At 37.1% G+C, this 20,157-nt stretch overlaps 1 protein-coding gene across 30 annotated transcripts in view; it reads left to right on the top strand.

Moving 5' to 3' along the window:
• Positions 1-20,157, top strand: part of BRSK2 (BR serine/threonine kinase 2) — a 282,398-nt gene that overhangs the window by 15,718 nt on the left and 246,523 nt on the right. For 2 of the 30 annotated variants that reach the window (XM_085548416.1, XM_085548400.1), the window contains exon 1: positions 12,299-12,690. The exons of the other annotated variants lie outside the window; for them this stretch is intronic. In XM_085548416.1, the coding sequence (XP_085404542.1) occupies positions 12,681-12,690 (10 nt within the window). In that variant the 5' untranslated portion in view covers positions 12,299-12,680. Of the gene's footprint in view, positions 1-12,298; positions 12,691-20,157 lie in introns of those variants that run through there. 30 annotated transcript variants of the gene reach the window in all.

Here is a 20,157-nt window from a genome sequence, read left to right as displayed (position 1 = left end):
TAAATGTACCCTCCTTCCCTCAGCCTCCATCTTGAATGTCAGTGAATGTCAAAACTTACTTGATATTTTACTGCTTCTAGTTAAAAAATGAATTTTGGCCCAAATCCACTGAACTGAGTAGTGGAAGTGTCTTGGCATAAAAAATAATACAAATAAGTGATTTCAGATCATCTTTCAGTGTAAGATACTAACCATCATCCTAGGGCTGTTCTTTCAAAACTTAAAAGTGGAGGCCAAGGCATCGCTAGCACTTCTTAAGTAACCCACGGTCTCTGAAGCATGATTTCATTTTTGCTTATTCAGCTTTTTGTGTATGGTTTAAAAACACATGACGTTGTAACACGTGGCTGCAGCAGTTTACTGATTGTTTATTGGAGGAAGAGTAGGAATGAATTGCTACCAACTCAGGTAGTGTTTAAAAGCAAACCAAAATACAAAAACAAATGAACAAACAAAAATCCAACAAACAAACCACAACATCACAAAAAATCTGAAAGGTCTAATTACTTTTTCTAACTTTTTTTTTACATTCAATCTACAAAAATAAGAGTACAAATGCCTGGATAAGGAAACTTGTTTCTTTTCCTTTTGAAATTGTATTTTTTTGCTGTAGAAAAAGCGATGAATTGTCAATACATAAACAAAATGGCCTATAGTTATGACGCTTGCTGTCTTCCACTGAACTGATATCATCTATTGAAAATGAGGATTTCTTTTATTCTGTAGGTTTTTGCAGTAAGCCAAGGATGAAATTCACCAAAGGGGACAGTGCTAGGCCACTTTAGAACTCTTTCAGTTCCCTATACTTCCTTCTGAGAATCAAGTTTTTCTTCACATATATGCCTGTTCAAAATGTATATAAATAAATACTTCAAGTTACAAATCTGGAAATTAGATGGCAAGGAGTTGTATTTCAGATAAAGTAGAGAATGCATCTCCCTCTGTTACTCTAGATAGATGTATTAACCAGTGAGAATCTCAGATTGTTTATTTCTTGCCTAAAAATGAAAGTGGTTCTTGGTTGTTCTTGGAAGTGGTGAATTTGATAAACTTTGGGGTTGATCTCAGTATAGAAGTGCATGTGTCTTAGGAGGAATGAAATCTTTAAGACACTCTTCTCTCACCTTAACAGAGAAGCAGCTAAAATTATACTGTCAATGGCCTGATCTGCTCTTCACATTGCAAACATCTGTCTGTAATGTACTTCTTAATTGTTATTTCCCATTATCTCCTAACCTGCAAAATACTGATACGGAAAAGGAGGGTGCCCTATTACTGGCTCTGGTTTTGTTTGTGGGTTGCTTGTGTTTGGTAATACGACCTTTGCAGTTTTTGCCATCCAGGTATTTATCTTGCTTTGAAGTTGTGTGTATGTACTTATATATGTGCTATTTCAATGCATTTTGCAAGTTGTGTAACATGAGCTAGTCCAGATGCTTTGCTGTCATGGAGTTTTGGTTTCCTGTGATTATGACAGACTTACCTGAGAGTTTAAATTTCTCTGTAGTCATCTGATGTGCATTAATTATCTTCTGTCCAGAAACGGTTTTATATGAAAATAACTCCATAACAGTGGGTCACTTTGTAATTCGTAGACTTTTTCTTGAAATTGTTTTTGGGTTACTGGTAGTCTGATGCAGCAGAGAGGTGTGTGTCAGTGTGAACCTTTTTGTCTTTCATTAATGTCTGTATAAGAATCACTGTACATGAATGTGCAAGGGTGTGTTGTGTGAATGCTGTTTCAAGTGAGAGCGTTGTATGGTTTTGGCTCCTGAATAACAGGTTGACTAAACAGCTTCAGCAAAGGCTTTAATGTAAGGGGTATATGTGGAAATATTAGTCAAATGAGATTTGTTTATAAGCTGTACTGAAAAACCCCCAACCTTATACACTCTATCTTCATCTGTGATGCTTAAAAGATCTGCTTTAAGTGTCTGCTGAAAAGAAGCATTCAGAAATTGAAATGTATGTGGGTGACTAAAAGGTAATATATATGCAGCAGCGTTTTTTTTACATCTATTTTTGTCCTTCCAAAAAACTCATCTCTGCCTCCTATAATAACAAGCATTGATAGCATCAGAAACAACTTTTATTTATTTATTCATCTGATGCCTTATTTTAACCTGTATTCATTGTCTGGCATTCAGTAGGTCAGTAGTATAGGATCACGTTACTGCTCACCCTTTGATTTTATTTATTTATTTATTTTTTTACTCTTTCCCTGTGGCGACTTTCTCTGTTGGGTGCAGCTGGGTTTAACTTGATTTCCAGCCTTGCCAGCAGCGTAGTAAAATCGAACTGTACCATTTGAAAGCAACTGGTCTATTGGAAAAACAAGCTGAAGCAATCCAGACTTTCAAAGGGAATGGAATGGTCTTGATCCATGCTGTTGTTGCAAGCTCAGCATTGTGGGATCTGATTGACTATAACCTCACTTAGCATTAAGAAAAACTTAAGGATATTTAGTGTAATGACAGGTTGTAAAAGTGGGGTATGTGAGTTCACGAAGTCCACAGTCTCTCTCTCCATAGGCACGTTGGTGTGTTGCTTATGCTGTAGCAGAAATGGCAAAAATGAAACTGTCAAGTCTTACTCTAAGGTTATGCAGGTGCACAGAAAACACAATGTGTTACACTGGAAACAGTCTGAATTTGTATCCCATTGGCTTTAGAAGAGTTGGTCTATTTTATTACAGTGTAACTGGAAGAAGGGTTTAGTTCTTTGACATCATGGACTAGATCCTCAACTGCAGTCAGTTGATGGAGGGACTTACACTCTCTGCTAGTGGACTTGCTAACCTGTGATATGGGTTGACCTTAACAAAGGCAGTGTATGGATTTTTAAATATGAGAAAGGGCTCCGATATTGTTTTCTCTCTGTTCAGACATTGCTAGTTAAGAGAAAAAGCCATTCGTACTATGAAAGGTTGTAGTGTCAAAAGATTTAGATATCACGCTTTCTGCAAAGTTTTTGCGTTTGAAAAAATCTTACTGTAATGTTGCTGTTTCTTCCCTTTCTTTAAACAAATGTATCTATATTAATATACAAGCTATTATTATATTGTCTCTGTTCTAAGCTATTCACAGGAACCTGCTTTTGTCTTAGAAAATTGACCTTTGAACTTTAAAATAAATACAGAAAAATAAAATATATAAAAATAATAAAAATTCCTACAGTTGGACTGTAGTCCCCAAATGACTTCTTTCTCCCTTGAGAGATCTTGATAAAAATCTATATGACTAGGTTTATTTTATCTGAATGTTGGCAGCAGGAGATGGTAAGGAAGAGAAGGTCATTAGTTCAGTTTCTTGCTGGAAATAAATCTATGAGAAAGTATGGATAATCCTTTATTTGAGGCTCACTCAGTTGTTTTCCTGTATTTAGTTCTACCCATATCAGGATCTATAATTTTTCATACTTTCCTTTTCATTAAAAAAATCTAGAAGTTGTTAATTTTGCGTTAACATTAGTGAATAGCTTCAGATATGAAATGTGCCAAGTTGAAGAGGTACTGTTGTGTACTTTAAATCTGGATTTTTAAAGACCTTTTGAGCTTGAATAGAATGTTTGTCAGGAACAAAGTAATATTTATTCCAGAACTGAACAGAACCACATACTTAGCTTTTAACTGCTTAAGAGGTAAAACTCCATAAGGATGTTTTGTAATGCAAACATCAAATATTGTCCAAAATTTCATGCCCTTTGGCATTGTGAAGTCCAAGTGTCAGTTTTTCATTCCTACCTCAACTTTGGGTATGTTCACGCTGCAGTTAATACCCAGGCAAGAAGAAGGATTCCATGTTGCTGTGACTGAGACTTGTACCTGCATTTCCAAATTTGCAAATGTCTTGGTTACCTCTGTGTGTGATCACAGGATTTTAAACAGCCTAGTTCTTGATGGGCACAAGAACGTTGTGATAGAGCAGTCATTTCGTATCAGACCTGAGGACTCTTTTGTTCTTGTGTGATGTAGTAGATTTTAGTTGCTCCAATGTTGTTATTATTATTTTTTTGAAGTACTGAATTGACTTTAGAATTACCAATAGTAAGGTTGTCTTTTTCTCCCCAGTATCTGTTGGTTTGTAATTGATTTCCATATGGATGTGTCAAAGTTTATCTTTTGGCTGGTTTTTCTTAATACAGATATACAAATCTTTTCCCAATATCCGTCTGTTTGACAGATCCTTTTAAAGTTCTGGTGATATTGTGTTGCAGCAAGTTTGTGCTTATGTACTGTGTAAACTTTCAAATGAAAGAAAGAGAACACTGAAATACTTTTATCCTATTGTTTCCTTCTCTAATTGTTCTATTTACTTTTACTTTATATTTATCATTATTCTGTCCAACTTTGTTAAAAGTGCCTTTACTCAGGTCTTTCAGACTGGCATCTTTCATTGTGCTCTGATGCAGTCCTTATACATGCCTTGTTTGTGTTACTTGGATCTTATTGTCACCTATTTCTTTATTGCTTTTTGATGAGAATATTCCAACTGTACGCATAATTGATTGAGACACTGTTATGTTCTCAGTATAATTCTTGATCTTGCTTAAAGCTATGGTTGCTTCTGCACATCAAGTTGGTATTAAAGTGTCTGAAGTGATAGCAAGTTAATTAGTGTCCCCCATTAATTTAAGAACTCTGCAAAACACATTTCTGACTTACATTATTCTTGCTATTGTGCATTTGTTAACGCTGAATTTCATCTACAGTCATGCCGTCTGTCCACCAGGCTTTGTTGTTAATCTTTAAGTGCATAAGTGCGACTCAAGTGATATGCTGGTCTTGTGCTAGCCTACTGTGCAGGGGTAAATTTCACCCTTTATGAACTGATGTGTCCTGTCACATTAATTGGGAATATACTGTGTATTTCCTAGGGCAACACAAAGGATCAAATTTCCCTATTAACCCTTTCAGAACTGAATTAAGTGATGCTTTTTCTAGAATGTCTACCACAGAGCTGATGTATTGTGAACTGTAGCTTAAAAGTTCTGATCTAGCTGTATGCTACTGTAGAGAAAACACAGAAGAAGCAAAGTGCTGGATGCTTGAGATACCATGAGCTTGAAAAGGTCAGAACTACAATGTCCAGGTGCTGAGAGATTTGTTTGGTTTTTTTCTTTTTTCTTATTGATATTTCTATTTTTAATGTATCTTCTTTCATAGCAAGTCAGTAATGTTTCTCCCAAGGCCTAACACATTAAACAAAATTTTGCAGAAGTGACTTATCTGCGTTACTTATTTTTGCCTATCTACTTCCTTGCTGTTGTTAAAATTAAAATCCATTTCTTTGCTGTTTCACACAGTTTTGTAGGTAGTTCAGCAAATGGCTTGATTCAAACTTAGGGATTCTCATTTCTTTAGTTATCTTTGATTTTTGAGTCTTGTATCTTGACATGTCCATTTTGTTAGCTGTAAAGAAATAATATTGTTCCTTACCTGAAATGCTTTGAGTACTGCAGACTGGTGTCTTAGTGAAGCTAGAGGTTTTTCTTGGTGTTTTTTGGAGTTGTAGCCTGTCATCATATATAATATATTTATATATATATATGACTTGTTGACATCTGATTTATCTTTGTTGCTTGCCAAAAATATCAACCAATTTACAGATCAGTTAAAAAGGTTTTTTTTCTCTGTATCAACAAAATGAGGGGAAAATCTTATTTTCAAAAAATCCTGAAACTAGATGAAATTGCAGCATGAGGGGTGTAAAAAATAGGTGAACAGATGGGCGAATTTTTCTTCCTTGTGAGCTTATTATTATTATTAATGCTGTTATTATTTATTTTTTTGTGATTCTAACTTAGAAAAAGGACTCGATGGGTTCAGTGGTCTCTGAGACCACTGTAAAATGGGCAAACTGTGCCCAGCTGTTCAGTGGATGCTTGTCTGATTGTGGAAATCCTTATGAAGCAGAGAAAGAACAAAAACAGAGGGAACATACTGGTATCTTAGTGGATTTAGTTTTGCACAGTAGCATCTGCTAAACATGCAGCGACTCTTAGCAATTTAGACTAAAACTTATAATTATTTAATGAGTAACTGCCTACTTTCTCTCCTGTGTGTTCTTCCCCCCACCCCATGAAAAAACTGGCTTTAGGATATGCGTGAGGTGTGGCTTAGTGTGTTTGCCTGCTGCACGTATGAGTATTCTCTATGTTGTTTTGATTTATTTATGAGTCTTTATTTTTTAATCTTTGTAAAATTGCAAGGAGAGAGGAGATGCGTAGGACCTTTAAATGACAATCTGTAGTTTCTATTATCTAGTGACGGATGCCTTCTGACATGACATTTTAGGGACTTTTGAGGCTCTTGGTAATATTATTTGTGGTACAGGAATGACCTTGCATATCAGAAGGTCTTTGCCTATCTTGCATGTCATCATGAGTTACATATTGTGGTGAAACAGCACAAAACCAATAAGTGTTGTGTCTGAGGCTCTTGCAGTCTCTGTATCCCCCTGTCATGTTTAGGAAGAAAATAAGAATGGATGGATCTTTTTAGAGAAATAGGATAAATTGTTGCTGAAAGGAAATAGCTGTGTATGTTGCTTAGAACATTCTAAAGGCTGTGCTGGATACTTCCTCATGGGCAGTATTTGGAAAAAGAGCTGCAAGAAATCTAGAATGGGGAAAGTTCAGAACCTTGCAAGCAAGTTTCTGGACTCAGTAAATCACTCCTGCATTAAGTCAAACTATTTTATTTGACCTAGGCGGCTTGTCTTGCATGTAGTTAATATTCATTTTACTTATGATGCTGAATGTGTTCCAGTTCAAATTGTGTTTCAGTTTCCAACTTAATAATAGGTCACGCTCATTTCCACTAGTGGAGGATTTTGATTTAGAATCAGCAGTGGAGGGCAACAGTATTTGGAGTGTGTAAATGCTGTTTTCTATGTAGAAATTTATAAGAGTGTAGGGCTGGGAAAAAGAAAAAAACAAAACAAAAAACACAAGAAAAAACAGCCTGAAAGGCTTCCTGTTTTAAACAGCATCTTCTCACTGTGGTGTTTTGTCCTGATTGTCTCAGCCCTGGAATGAGTTCCACCTATGCAGGTTCTGTATCAGAAGATTTTTAGTTTCAGTGACTGAAATACAACTCTTTCATATGCATCTGAGTTGTGCTTTTGCAGTTTGCATGGACTGAAAGGCTACTGCTTCCAGTAGCTCTTTGCACCCTCCCCAGGACACTGGTGGGTGGGAGGGGAATTAGAAATGTGAAGCCAGAGTTAAGGGCTGTGTGCAACAACTGAGCTAACAAAAAGAAGTAATAAAGAAGCACCTGAGAGGGGCCTTGTTGTGTTTTCTTCGTTTTGTGTTTATTTTTTTTTTCTCCCTGTAGGAATTGCATGTAACTTGAAGTGTAGCCAATGTTAATGAATCCTTTCTTACATATCATATCTGATGTGCTTGCTCAGCCAGTAAGACCTGCCATGGGGAAGTTAATTGTTTTGAAGCTGGTTTATCTCTGTAGCGACAAAAATGGGGGAGTCTAAAGCATCTTTGGAACCCTTTCTTCTAGTTTCATTGTGAAGTAATTTGGCTTAAGTTCTCTTTGGTCAACTAGAAAATAACTGTGTAGTGAGAAATTTCTTTTGGAAGCTGGTCCTGTGTAGGCTTCCCTGTTCATATTACCCCAGTCTTGTGCCACGGATTGAAAATGAGTGCTGAAGCAGAGCTCTGCTATGACAGTTCTTCACTAATAGAAGTTTCCCCAGCAAATTAGTAACATATGCGAGAATAGTTTTATTCTGGCTCTTGCCTACATCATCACAGTCTGATCATTGCAGGTAGGGAGCTGCAGTTGATTTTATTGTAATTCCTGATTTTTCTACTCTAAGTGGAGGTAAACTATGATGGCGGAGCTGGCATTTGAGATGAATACTTGTGTAGTTGCTGTACTATTGTGGTGTTTTTTTTTTTTCCCAGAGCAAACCTGTGTCAGTCCCCTGTTGGATGAGCAAATATTGGCTAAATCAGTCATTTAGATCAATAATAACTTTTTCTTTCATGTAATCATAGACAAATTGTTTTCAAAATGTGATTGTTAGTAGTTTTTTTTTGTCTTCCTTTGTTTTATACCTGCTCATGAGTGGAGAAAATGAATGAAAGTCAAAAATCCTAGGGATTACCTTTTAAAGCTCTATCTCTTGGTATGAGAAATCATTTCATCATGAGAATTTATGGTTTGTATGTTTCTGTCCTTGTGGATCTTTTCTAGGAGTGTGTGGTCATAGAAGCATGGCAGAAAGCTGTGCCAGGAGTTATAGAGTAAACATCCCTGTTGTTTGGCTTCTTTGGATTTGGGGTGGGTGGAGGGCAGGTTGACTTTCTTTATAAAGTTCAAACACAGTTACTTTATTATGACAGAAAAGGATGATATCTGACACAGGTTGGTAATATAAATTATTGGATCTTTATTTCGAACTTCACTCTTGAACACTTAATTTTCTCAACTGTTCAACTAGCAGAGATCTAGAATTAATTCACTAAGTTGAGATAAACATCTGATAATTGTCACTGTATATATATATATGTATATATATAGATAGATAGATACCTCGAGATTCACTATGCAAGGGAACCTCATCCTAGCTGAGCAGTTGCTACACTGAGAAACCAGCTTTCTGAATGTTAAACTTTATGGATATTAAGTACTGCCAGAGGCCAAAAAGAGTAATTTAAAAATAAATATATTTTTCTTTCTTGCACAACATACAAAAACCTTTGTATGTTGATACCTTACTCTTCATAGTATGAATAAGTTTAAAACAACTTTTGTCACTGACTGGATTATTTCACTTATTTTGAAATAGGAGCTATCAGTGCTTAAAAATGTGTTAGAAGACTTCATTTTTGTTCTAAATCCTTTCCTGTGTCTTCATCAAACTACAACTATTACCACAGAACTATAACATGATTTTTTGTTGTTGTTGTTTTAACTACAATGCTTTTTGTGTTACTAACGTTATTCAGAATTAATTTCCTAAACTGCTACAGCTAATTCTGAGTGCCCAACAGAATGCAAGATTTTTTCATCTTTTTCCAGTTTTGATGCATCATTTAGTCAGTCTTCTGCTTCTGTTTGACATTGCATGTTGAATATATACATAGCATTAATACTAATTTTTACATTTATGTTAGCTTAGAAATGGACCTAAATGTAGGAATGGATGATGCTGTACATATAGTTTATGGATTATTTGCACTGTGGTGGGTTATGTTGCATTTACTCTAACATTCAATTCTACGATAATATTCTTGACTGTAAGGAATTAACTCATCCATAAACTTTTTATTTTGCACTGTGGGGAAAATGATGTGAGATTGGGAAATCTGCTTCAGGCGAGCTGAAGGAACTGTCCAGCATTTTCCAAGCTGAATTTATTAAAATGCTTATAAATTTGAAAGGGCTTTTTATGTTGTCTTTCAACTCTTTAAATATCTTAAAGAGCTGACAGGCTTTTATCTACACATAGAGAGTATATGTTTATATATTTTAAATAGGTTTATTAATTGAGACAACGCATACAAAAAAGCCTTAATGCGAAGAAATACTTTGTGGCAGGATATCCTTTGTTAATCAGGATATAACATAGAACATTACTCTGAGAGAACTTTTTTTTATAGTATCTTTCAAGAGTTTCTAACCTTGATTGTCCCAAACTGTCTAACCTACTGTATTGTATATGCAGATATTAGTCATCACAGTATCTAAAATCTTGTCACTAATTTTTCAGTAACTACTACAAGAACTAAGGGGTGGAAAAATGGCATTTAAAAAGTGGGAGCTATGTTGCAGTGAACTTTAGATATTACAAGATCATAATGTGTTACATAAAGATTTGTTTGTTTGCTTGCAGTGAGTTACAGCTGAGTGAGAAGTTAACTTCAGAGTATTTGCAAACATAGTTGTCATCTTGAATGGCTGAAAGCAGTTCTGGGGAACTGGAATTCTCTCCCCTTCCCATTTTTCTCAGCTGAGCCAGGTGTCATACAGCCAGCTGGAGAAGTAAAGTTGATGTCAGTGCTTTGCCAAATGTACAACATTTTTCCAAATAGGATAAGCCTAATTTTGTTGTTTTTAATTTTAGGACTAACAGGTAGCTTCCTTTACGCATTTTGATCCTTGGTGTATTTTGAAAATAGGCTTCTAGTCTTTCTGAATCCTGTGAATTGCTTTGGTATTAAATTTTCATGTTATGAGTTCCACTGGAAATGAATGTGATTTCTACCCCCTGCAGTAAAATGTTGGTTTATACCAAAGTAGTCTGGGAGGCAAATTGGCTGCTTATTTAAGGATGTCTTAATGAAGAGTTGTGAACCTAGATATCTTCATTAGTGTGAGTAGTTTATATGAAGAGAGCTAGCTGTGCTGTATTACTGTTGTCACCCATAAATTAACCCAGTAGCCGGCATGACTGAGGGTTCTTCATTGTGTTGTCATTTGGTGTTGAGGACAAAATAGGGAACCACTAAAAGCAGGGAAATGCTACTCACATATAATTTTGGAACATGGCAATTTTCAGTAGTTCTCAGAGATCGTTTTCCTAGTAAATGACAAGATGGGGGGAAGGGAGAATAAAATGTGGACTGAAATAGTGGTGACATTTGAAAGGGGACAAGCCTTGTCAGAGGCTTGACTTCATACTGATAAGAAATATATTTCCTGATTGTGTGGGAGGCTGGGAGAGGCTGCTGCGCTGAGCAGATAAGAAGTGGGGTTACATGCCGGTTTATCTGTAAGGAGGCGCAAGGTTGCTCTCAGACTTGTGATTTATTGAATTTAGATCAAAAAATCTGAAAGGGTTTACAGCTAATCATAAAATAGCATAGATTTAAAAAAATGAAAATAAATGGAGAAAATAAAGTGGAAAATATTATAGTGAGATATAAGTTGTGTATAAGAAGGATGTAAGTATGCATACATATTTTATGTGGATTGAAGGTCATTCTGCTGTACAAAGAAAGGACATTTTACGTGTTTATTGTTGGGAAATAGAAGTGGGTGTGGATCTTGCTGAATATAGAGTAGGGCATGCCCTTCGGCTGTACAACTGACCTCAGCATGGGTGACGGCATGACTTCTTTCAGCGCCAAGATGATATGTGGTAGGAAATAGCCAAAACTCAGGGCTGCTCTAAATGACACCAGATGTCAGACAGCCCTGGGTGGTATTTGTAATTCAGAGGATGGAAGTTTTTATTCTGTGTTGTTTGTTGTACTTAGTGCATGACAAGAGAAAACTGTATGGTTCTTAAGCAAGTTTTCATCTTAAATCTTGGAGTTTGACAGTTGTTCAGTGGGTTGAACTGGATTTTAAAGCAGGTACTGCATGGGCAATGGGACTAAAGATTTCTCCTACAAATCAACTGTAGCAGTCTGAAAGAAGCAATTCAAGCCTGCCTGCTTCTGTGTGTTCTCTATAGACTATCCACACCTGGAAATTCTAGTGTTTTTTCTGCAGTCTGTGGTACATCTACTAAGCCCTTGGAGCTATTAGTGTAGTCTGCTGGCATCCTTAAACTTTTATCTTGCTGGGTCTATAGACTGAACCTATGGCACACATATGGCCTGGATAAACCTGCCCAGAACCATAAGTATTTGAATAAAAAAAGACACCCAAGGAATGCTGAGGTCTGGGCTATTCTTGCTGTTTTCTCTAATTGCATTCAAGTAGGCAGATGCTTGTTGCAATATAGGTGTAAGAGTAAGCCTTATTACTTTACTTTTTGGAGTTGAGCTTTGACCATATTTTTGAATCTTTGAAAGCTGAGAAAGACCTACTTTGGTAGTACCTTTTGTTGTGTAGCCATAGGTGTGACAGACAAAGGAGGGAAATCTTACTGCATCTTTAGAGTTGATCATCCAGTCATCCAGCTGCTGTTCTAGCAAAGCTTCATGATATCCTTCTGTCTCAATGTTACTTGAGAGAAAATGTGGTGTTTTATGTAAATGTAGTTAAAAATTAGGTTTTTCTTTGTTTCTCTATTTGCATATGTTGTGATGTAATACCTAATGTTTTAAAATGAAGGTTTAAATTTAAAGCACTTGCTGGACTAATGAACTTGCGTGTGTTGAGCTGCTCCACTGCAAGGCACTCTTGGCTGAATAAAATATCACAAAGTGAATATTACAATACGATGGTTTAACAGTAAATTTGCTTGTATAAATCCTGGGTTTTGAAAAGTGTGATTCAGAAAGATCTCAAGGTTTTGGTGAGCTGTCCTCAACTGGCTATGAAAACATAATGCTGTCTCTTAAGCTCTGCAGTGCTTCTAAAGGACGCTTTGTTATTGCTTTTTCCAAATGCATGCATGGAGTCTTGTGATGTTTACTTTTTGCAGTCCTCAGAGGAACCTACTGAATTATTGGCATAGAAAGATTCAGATGCCTGTTGAGAGTTCCACTGACTTTATTTTTGCAAAAGAAGAGGTACAAACTGGTTGTTCTGCTCAGATTTTGGTGGGGGCTTGCAAGGGAACTGTTACCTCACAGCGTGAACTGATTGAGCACCTGGTGAGGGGGGCAGCTGGCCCAGGCAACACAGGTGCAAGCAATTTACTTGTGCTTTACCCTGGGCCTGCTCCTCCCTGTGCTCGTTTAGGGGCAAGCTTTCAAAAGTAGGACATCTCCTGGATGAAGACCACTTCCTGAGAGGGAGAGTTCTTTAGCCAGACACCATGTTACTGGGTGAGTTAACCTTTTCCTATATGTGATTATTGATGTTCCTAATGATACTTTACCTGTTATCATAAAAAATTGACCAGAAGCAATTTCACTGCTTACAAGGACCGACAGGACTTGTTCTTAATGTTGCTAAATTGTTTGGAACCATCTTCCGTTATTCCAGTGTATGAGGTGATGAACCAATTTTGATTCTTTATGCTTTAAAAAAAAAAAAGCATATTTATTTCACCAATACAACATAAATATGTAATGTTGCTCAGGCCTATAAATAATGCTGATCATTTTGGTTTCATGGAAATACCTGTATTTCATAAGCTGAGTAGCTGCTCTTTTTCTTCACAACTTTTGCTGGTCAGTTGCAAGCTTTTAGATATCTTTGAAAATGTTCTGTTTTCTTTAGAAGTTGAAGTCTTATGAATTAAGGACTATTTTTTTACCTTTTTTTTTTGTGGGAGCCTGATGTTGATTTAGTGTGTTATGTTTTTTCAAGAGGTTAAAGATTGAGGAGTAAGCAGGAAGGGATGATCACCTGCAGGTGAAAGCAGCAAATGTGTATTGAAGCTCACTCAGTATGTGAATGTTATAATTTCTGAGTTACAGAATAACCTGGGTCTAGTTGCCATAATCCCCATCATATAAGCAAAGATGGAGGGATTGTGCCTTCTATTGTATTTCACAAACATCCTTTCACTCATTAATTAGTGGGTTGCTTTTTGGTTTAAGGAAGAGAGAAAAGGGCATCCTGATTCCCTGCAATCTGCACTGCTGCTTGTTCTTTGGGACCCCACTAGTCAAAACAACGGGATTCATATGCTGACGACAGCTGAGAGACCAAAGTATGACCAGATGGCAAGGGGAGCTGAGCTGTCTGTTTCTGCAAGCGATAGGCACATTATGGTTATTCTCTTCTGGGGACGAGGGGGTGGAAAGCAGGAGGAGGGGGAGAAGGAAAGAAAGAGGCAGATATTAGATAAACAGACTGTAGCCTGAATGCATATGACATGTGGGAGGAAAGCTTTGTTAAGTAAGAATTGAAAGCCTCTTGCAGAGCATTAAGCAGCATTGCCTGTGCATTGGACTGAGTCAAACCAGAGGAAAGACAAGCACAAATGTGTAAGCTTGCTGCAACACTGCTGAGGTTCACCAGGCTTCTGCAGAGGTGCGTGAAAGAGTGAAATGCTGTAAAGTATGACTCTGCATGGATTAGCTTACCTTGTTTTATTAAAGAGTCATTAATAAAGAAGATGCCAAGTGTTTCTTCCCCATCTTTATGATGTGCAAGCTATGCTTTTGTGAGTTAAAGTTGATTCATAATTTCATTTTGCTAGAATTTTTCAGCTTCATGCACAGGAGATGGCTTTATAGGGTTATTATATTTGCTATTTGCACTGCAGTTGTTGCAAGTTCAGTCTAGCCAGTAATTTGCAGGTGGTGCTCAGCATGCTCCATAATTAAGGAGTGCATCCTTGATCTGCGTCACCCTGAGCCTGATCTGGGTCCAGCTGAAATCTGTGAAAATTTTCCCATTTAACCATAGTCAACTCTGTTTTCTGTCTTATGAAACTGAATTATGGTTTTGTCAGCTACTTAAAACTGTCAAATGCTTCTGTTCTGCTCTTCCTAAGTTGCAATATTTGTCCTGTTTTGTTAGCTTTATTTTCCCTCTCTAGTTCTTGTTTTGGGAGTTGATTAAGTGAGTAACCAGAGCAAATGATATTTCTGTTAGCTGAAAAAAAAAGAACAGGCAGTTTTCAGTATTTTGTTCATACGAGAAAAATGCTGGTGATCATAGTAGCGATAGAGGCTACTGTCCATTCACCAAATAAGACAAAAAAAACTGTTGATAAGCCCTAAAGAGCATTTATTAAAGTAGGGTTTGTTATGTTGTGACTTCTGTACATCATATGCTGGTAATTAATTTTTTAAAAGACTTCTGCCTGTATCTGACTTAATGATCTTTTAGTTCTTTCTAACATTAGGCAATGACAAAGCAGCCTTACTCTTATTTTCAAGATGAACTGCTGTGAAACACTCTGGTGCACATAGGAGAAATGTAACAGATTTGTTGGACTGCAGTATCTAACACCACTGCTCAATAACCTATTGGAGTGTTTGAACATAGTCACCAGCTTGGCTTCCCTGCAGCTCCCTAGATAGTTGCTTGTGACATTGATCTGTGAGGAGTGAGGGCAAGAGCTGATTTATTGATGTAGGCTATTGCCTGGAGGAGTGGATTAGCTAAGATTGCACTCTGCCTCGTTTTGGTGATAATAATGCAAAGACTTTAGGAAATCTTTGCTATGCAAAAAATAGAGCTAGAAAATAGAAATATTTGGACACGTATGCATGTATTTAAAGAAATTAAAACAATGGGACAACACCTTCTTATCTTCTGCCACACATCACCCCCTAAAAAAAAAAAAAAGGAAAACACTCAATGCACACATGGAATCATACACCAAAAAAACAACACACAAGAAACATTTGAACTCTTTTTGGAAAAATGCTGAATGGTTGTTGCCAATTTTCAGCTCGCTTCTTGGAAAACCTCTTGCAGTTCCATATGGGGCACCAGCTTTTAGAACACTTATTTTAATTATTGAACCAAAAAAAGCATTATGCTAGTTACTGCTGCTTCTCTAGCTATGCACAGAAGCCCCTTCCACAGTGAAATAATAGTACAACACTTGTAACTAGAATGTAGGTATTAGAAATGGAATTTTTCAGCTTTTATTTTGATTGTAATGGCTGAACTGGTTTTTGTTATCATCCTCATTGATCAGATAATTACCGCAGTCGCTTTTACAAACCTCCTACCCCATTATAAAGATTCTTTAAAGTGTTAGATGCAAATTCATTTTGATTAGGTGCATCTTCTCAGTACACGACCTTGAAAGTTGCTTTTAGGTGAAGGGAAAAAGAGTAAAGCATGAAACAGTTCCTAACTTGGTTTTTTTTTTGTTTTTTTTTTGAATGTCTATAATTGTACTGAGAGAATTTTCCCTATTGTAAATCTGGAAGCTGCTGAAAACTGTATTGTTTCAAATTTAAATAATGCAGTAAGCTGCAGTTATAAAATGGATAAAAATTAAGATGTACAGTTAAGCAGCAGCTATATAATAAATGCCAGTACTGCAGAGGAGTGCCATGTTTACTTATATGGTACCAGGGACCAGCTTGAATGATTCCAGCTCCTAAACAGTGTATATGGTCTGAGGCTCTTAAATTGACATTTAACCATGGGGACGTAGTAGGTTTTTGGTTTTTATTCCAAAGAATTGTATTTGTCAGCATGAACCTGTGGTTTATATGGCATCTGCATTGACCGATTGTTTTGTCAACTTTTTTTTTTTTAGTAATTGCTTAAGTGTTGTTGTGTACAACTTTGTAATTAAGGAGGAGGCAAAATACTAATTTTTAGCTATAAGCCAGAAATGATTAGCCAAAAACACTTATGTGATTATTTGATCCTTTTCTGTTCTTCTGGAATGAAATGCTATCTCCTGTTGCTGTTTTCTTTATAACAGAGCTTTGTCCATTCAAACTCTTCTTTACATTCAGTTACTTGTGAAGCTCAATCTTTATCTTGAGTGCTCACACCCAGACTTTAATATGTAAAAAACAATAGAGCTTTAAAGTTGTGCTTGTTCTCTCAACTTCAGTTTTCTGTATGGAGAAAAGTTGTCCTCATCTACGGATTACTCATGTGAGGGTTAGAAAGTGTTCTACAAGAGAGCAACAGAAGTGCCTGGTGTTTAGCTTTCAAAAATCACAGAATTGAGTTGGAAGAGATCCTTAAAGGATGTTTGGTCCAACTCCTCTGCAGTGAGCAGGGATGCTTACACTAGATCAGGTGCTCAGAGCCTTGTACTTTCTGACCTTGAATGTCTCCAGATCTGGCTTCTACCACCTCCCTGGGCAACCTATAGTAAGGGTTGAGAAGTTTTCTTCATATCCAGTTTAAATCTCCTCTCCCTTAGTTTCCCCTTGTCCCGTCACAACAGACCGTGATAAAAGGTCTGCCCCTTCCTTCTTCCATCCCCTGGTTAGGGACCAAAAAGCTGCTATTAGGTTTCCCTGGAACCTCCTCAAGTCTTAACAGACCCCAGCTCTCAGCCTGTTTTTGTAGGAGAGGTGTTCCATTCTTTGGATAGTTTTTGTGGCCCTGTTATGGATGTGCTCTGACAGGTCCACATTTCTCCTGCACTTAGGTCTCCGCATCTGGATGTGTTGCTCCAAGTGAGGTCTCACCAGCACAGAGTAGAAGGGTGGGATAAGTTCTCTTGCCCTGCTGGCCACACAGCCCAGGATATGGTTGGCTGCAAGGGCATATTGCTGGCTCATGTCCAGCCTAATTCCCCCCCTGGGGTTGCCTACTTTGCTCAAAAGTGACAGTGAGGTGGTTGCGAGTTTTGAGAATTTTGATATTCTGAACATAACCTGAGTACTTTGTTTTACAGTATTTTCTTTACTACTACAGTCTCAATTTAGTGCATCAGCAGTGGAGCACAAATTTCACATGAATGCACACATTTATTTCTATACTGTTACTGATTTCAGATAACAATTTCCTGCCGTGTGTGTGAATACTTTTTCACTGCATTTTCAGTTTCTTAATCACAATTAATAATATGCTAGATATGTTGCTATAGAAACTTCTACTCAAGGATCTCAAGGCACTTCAGAAATGATAGTTTCATAATAGCACTGTGTTTATAAGTATTCTTATTTCATAAGCAGGAAGACTGAGAAGCTGGTTTGCTGAAAGATAGGAATTGGCCCTGGAACTGGGAATATTCTGTGGGGAAAACTGAGGGTGATGGAGCCCTGGAGCAGGCTGCATACAGAGGTTGTGGCATCTCCTTCCCTTGAGATATGAAATTCATAAGTTACCCAGACACAATCTTGAGTTGAGTGCTCTGGGTGTCCATGTTGGAGCAGTGATGTCAGACCAGAGAGCCCTTCTCACCTCAACAACTGTAATTTGTTCTAAAGCTTATTGAGAGTTTGTGTCATATTTCTAATCTCGTTGTGGTGTTGTATGCCTTCTAATAAGACAGCCAATAGTAAAAAAAAAAATAATCTTATTTTCTCATAAGAGTTCTGTATCTTGTTTTACTGAAACTTTTAGCCTACCTTACAAGCTGTTGGAAACAATTTTTTATGGTTATGGGTCATTACATTTAAAACAGGTCTGATAGAAGATATCTCTGTGGAATGGAAAAGAGGAAAGGAAAGTGTTTGAGCAATTTTGTGCATTAGTTCTCATAGCTGCATAACAGAACCAACGCCATCTTCAGACTGCTTCACAGAAACTGGTTAGATTGGTTAAAGCTGCTTTCCTTTGTACAGTATCATCCATTAATATCTGCTATAGCTGTTCAGGAAGTTGTAGGAAATTGAAGCATTTTGTTGCTCTTTTTTTCTTTCCCTAATGCACTTCTAGTTCTCTATCATCTTATTTGAACTCTATTTGAAATTAAAGCTATCTTGAACATTGTACTCAAAAATAAGTGTATTTCTGTTTGATGTGCTGTTTCTTAGCTTTGCAGAAGCAGCAAATGACTGAGGCAGAGTAAAAAGAGGCCTTAATTACAGGTGAACTATCTTTCAAGAATACATGAAGTCCTGGTTTGTTGTTTTTTTTTTTTGTTTAATGGATCAGAATTTGATAGTGTTATCCTTACTTGTCCTCCTCTCATTCCTAGTAGCCACCCAACAAAATATAACCATCTAAAGGAAAAGTTTTTCTTTTTTGAGGCATATCTAAGTTGACTAAAGAAATGATGTCTTTCTAGTGCACATGATGTTTCTGTATAGACAAAATTGTTTCTTGCACCTTTAAAACCTTCTCTACTTAATGCACTAAAATGAGCTAAGAAATATTTGTTATTTTGACTATCATGGGGGGTTCTACATGGAAATTTCTCACTTCTACAAACTATTTTCTTGGACTCATCCACCGTTCTGTGCATCTTTGCTCCCATTCTGTAAAATGAAAGTAAATGAAGCTTCCTTTCTAGAGAAAATGTAAGCTTGATTTTTACTGAAGCTTTTGTATTATCATAACACAAGTAATGATGAAATGAATGGAGGAAACTGACTCTGAAAAAGAAGGTAATAAATCCTTTCTTGTTCTCATTTTGTACCTTGTACTACTCATGGAGCTGATGAGTGGCAAATCACACCTTTGAAGAGCAGTGCTGCTTTTGTCTGCAGAGCAAAGGCAGTTTTTCATCAATTTTGGATCTGTCAGAGGAGTTCTCTGTCTGTAAAGAGCTTCGTTCCTCACTCTTCCCCCTCGTTCCCGGCTTCTTTGTCCAGTCCCTTCACTTGTTATTGAAGATGAAAGGTTACTGACAGTCAGGAGAATGGAGGGCAGAATTCTCCAATTCATCTTCATTTTTGTGGTAGTTAGTGTAGATTTTGTCGAAAGATCCCAGGAGAGCTTTGAGGTGCACAGCACAGTGGTAGTAATGTTATTTCAGCTTCTGACAGTGTATGGAGATCTAGTTTTAAATAAACAATAATAAAAATGTATATGTATATATTTTGCAGTCTGATGGGATCTGGAGAAATCAGAGAAAGAATCAAAGAGATGGAACTTGAATATCTGGCAGGGGGTGGAGATGAATTTGGATATTAGTAGTTGCTAGCCAGTGAATATTCTAATGGGTCTGATAGAGACAGGACATACCCACAACAAATTAGAATCAGAGCCCCAACTTTCTTAGATGCCTCAGAATTTGGGACTGTTAGATGGCTGTCTGTTCTGTTGACAGTACCGCATTGAATTTGTTGTGTATTCTCTCACTGGTATTAGTGGGGCTCTGTCAGACAGCAGCTGAGGATTTGCTCCTCAGTTATATGGATGTAGCTGATAGTCTCCATTATCCAAAATAGATGAGTATAGTTGCTGATGCCTTAAGATAAGCGAGCTTTGTTGTGGTGTTGGATCCAACTAATCTTTTGTGGTGCCCAAATCACACTGTACAGAGGCTGTGTTTGTGGTAAAATATATTTGTTGTCTCCTAGTGGTATGTACACAAACTTGTAGTAACAGTGATGTGGGAAATGCTTACTGCTCCCCCAATAACCAGCACTTCAGATGCTTTTTCTCAGTATGATTTTGTGGATTTCAAAACTGCCCCTCATGTCTTTTTGTTTTCCATCATTTACATGCTGCCAGTTAGTGAGTCCTGGACCAACTATTACGACTAAATTGTGTTTCTGTAACATGTCTGAAATACTACCCTGTAATTCAGCTTAAGAAATGCAGCTTTCTGTGTACCTTTTCAAGTTACAGACATGTTGGTTAGTTGCGTGGAGAGGACAGAGATGTATTAAAGTCACAAATAGTGAATTTCCAAAAGGCTATTGAGAATATTCTCTTTGGTGTTGAATGGAAGTAGGGTAAGTGCTTAATTTGAAGGAAATACTGTGGTAGAAGCTCAGCACTTTCTGTATGTA

Source organism: Coturnix japonica, chromosome 5 (genome assembly GCF_054131305.1).
Source record: "Coturnix japonica strain WE chromosome 5, WE-NBRP24, whole genome shotgun sequence".
Taxonomy (NCBI): Eukaryota; Metazoa; Chordata; class Aves; order Galliformes; family Phasianidae; genus Coturnix; species Coturnix japonica.
This window is presented reverse-complemented; position numbering and strand designations above follow the sequence as displayed.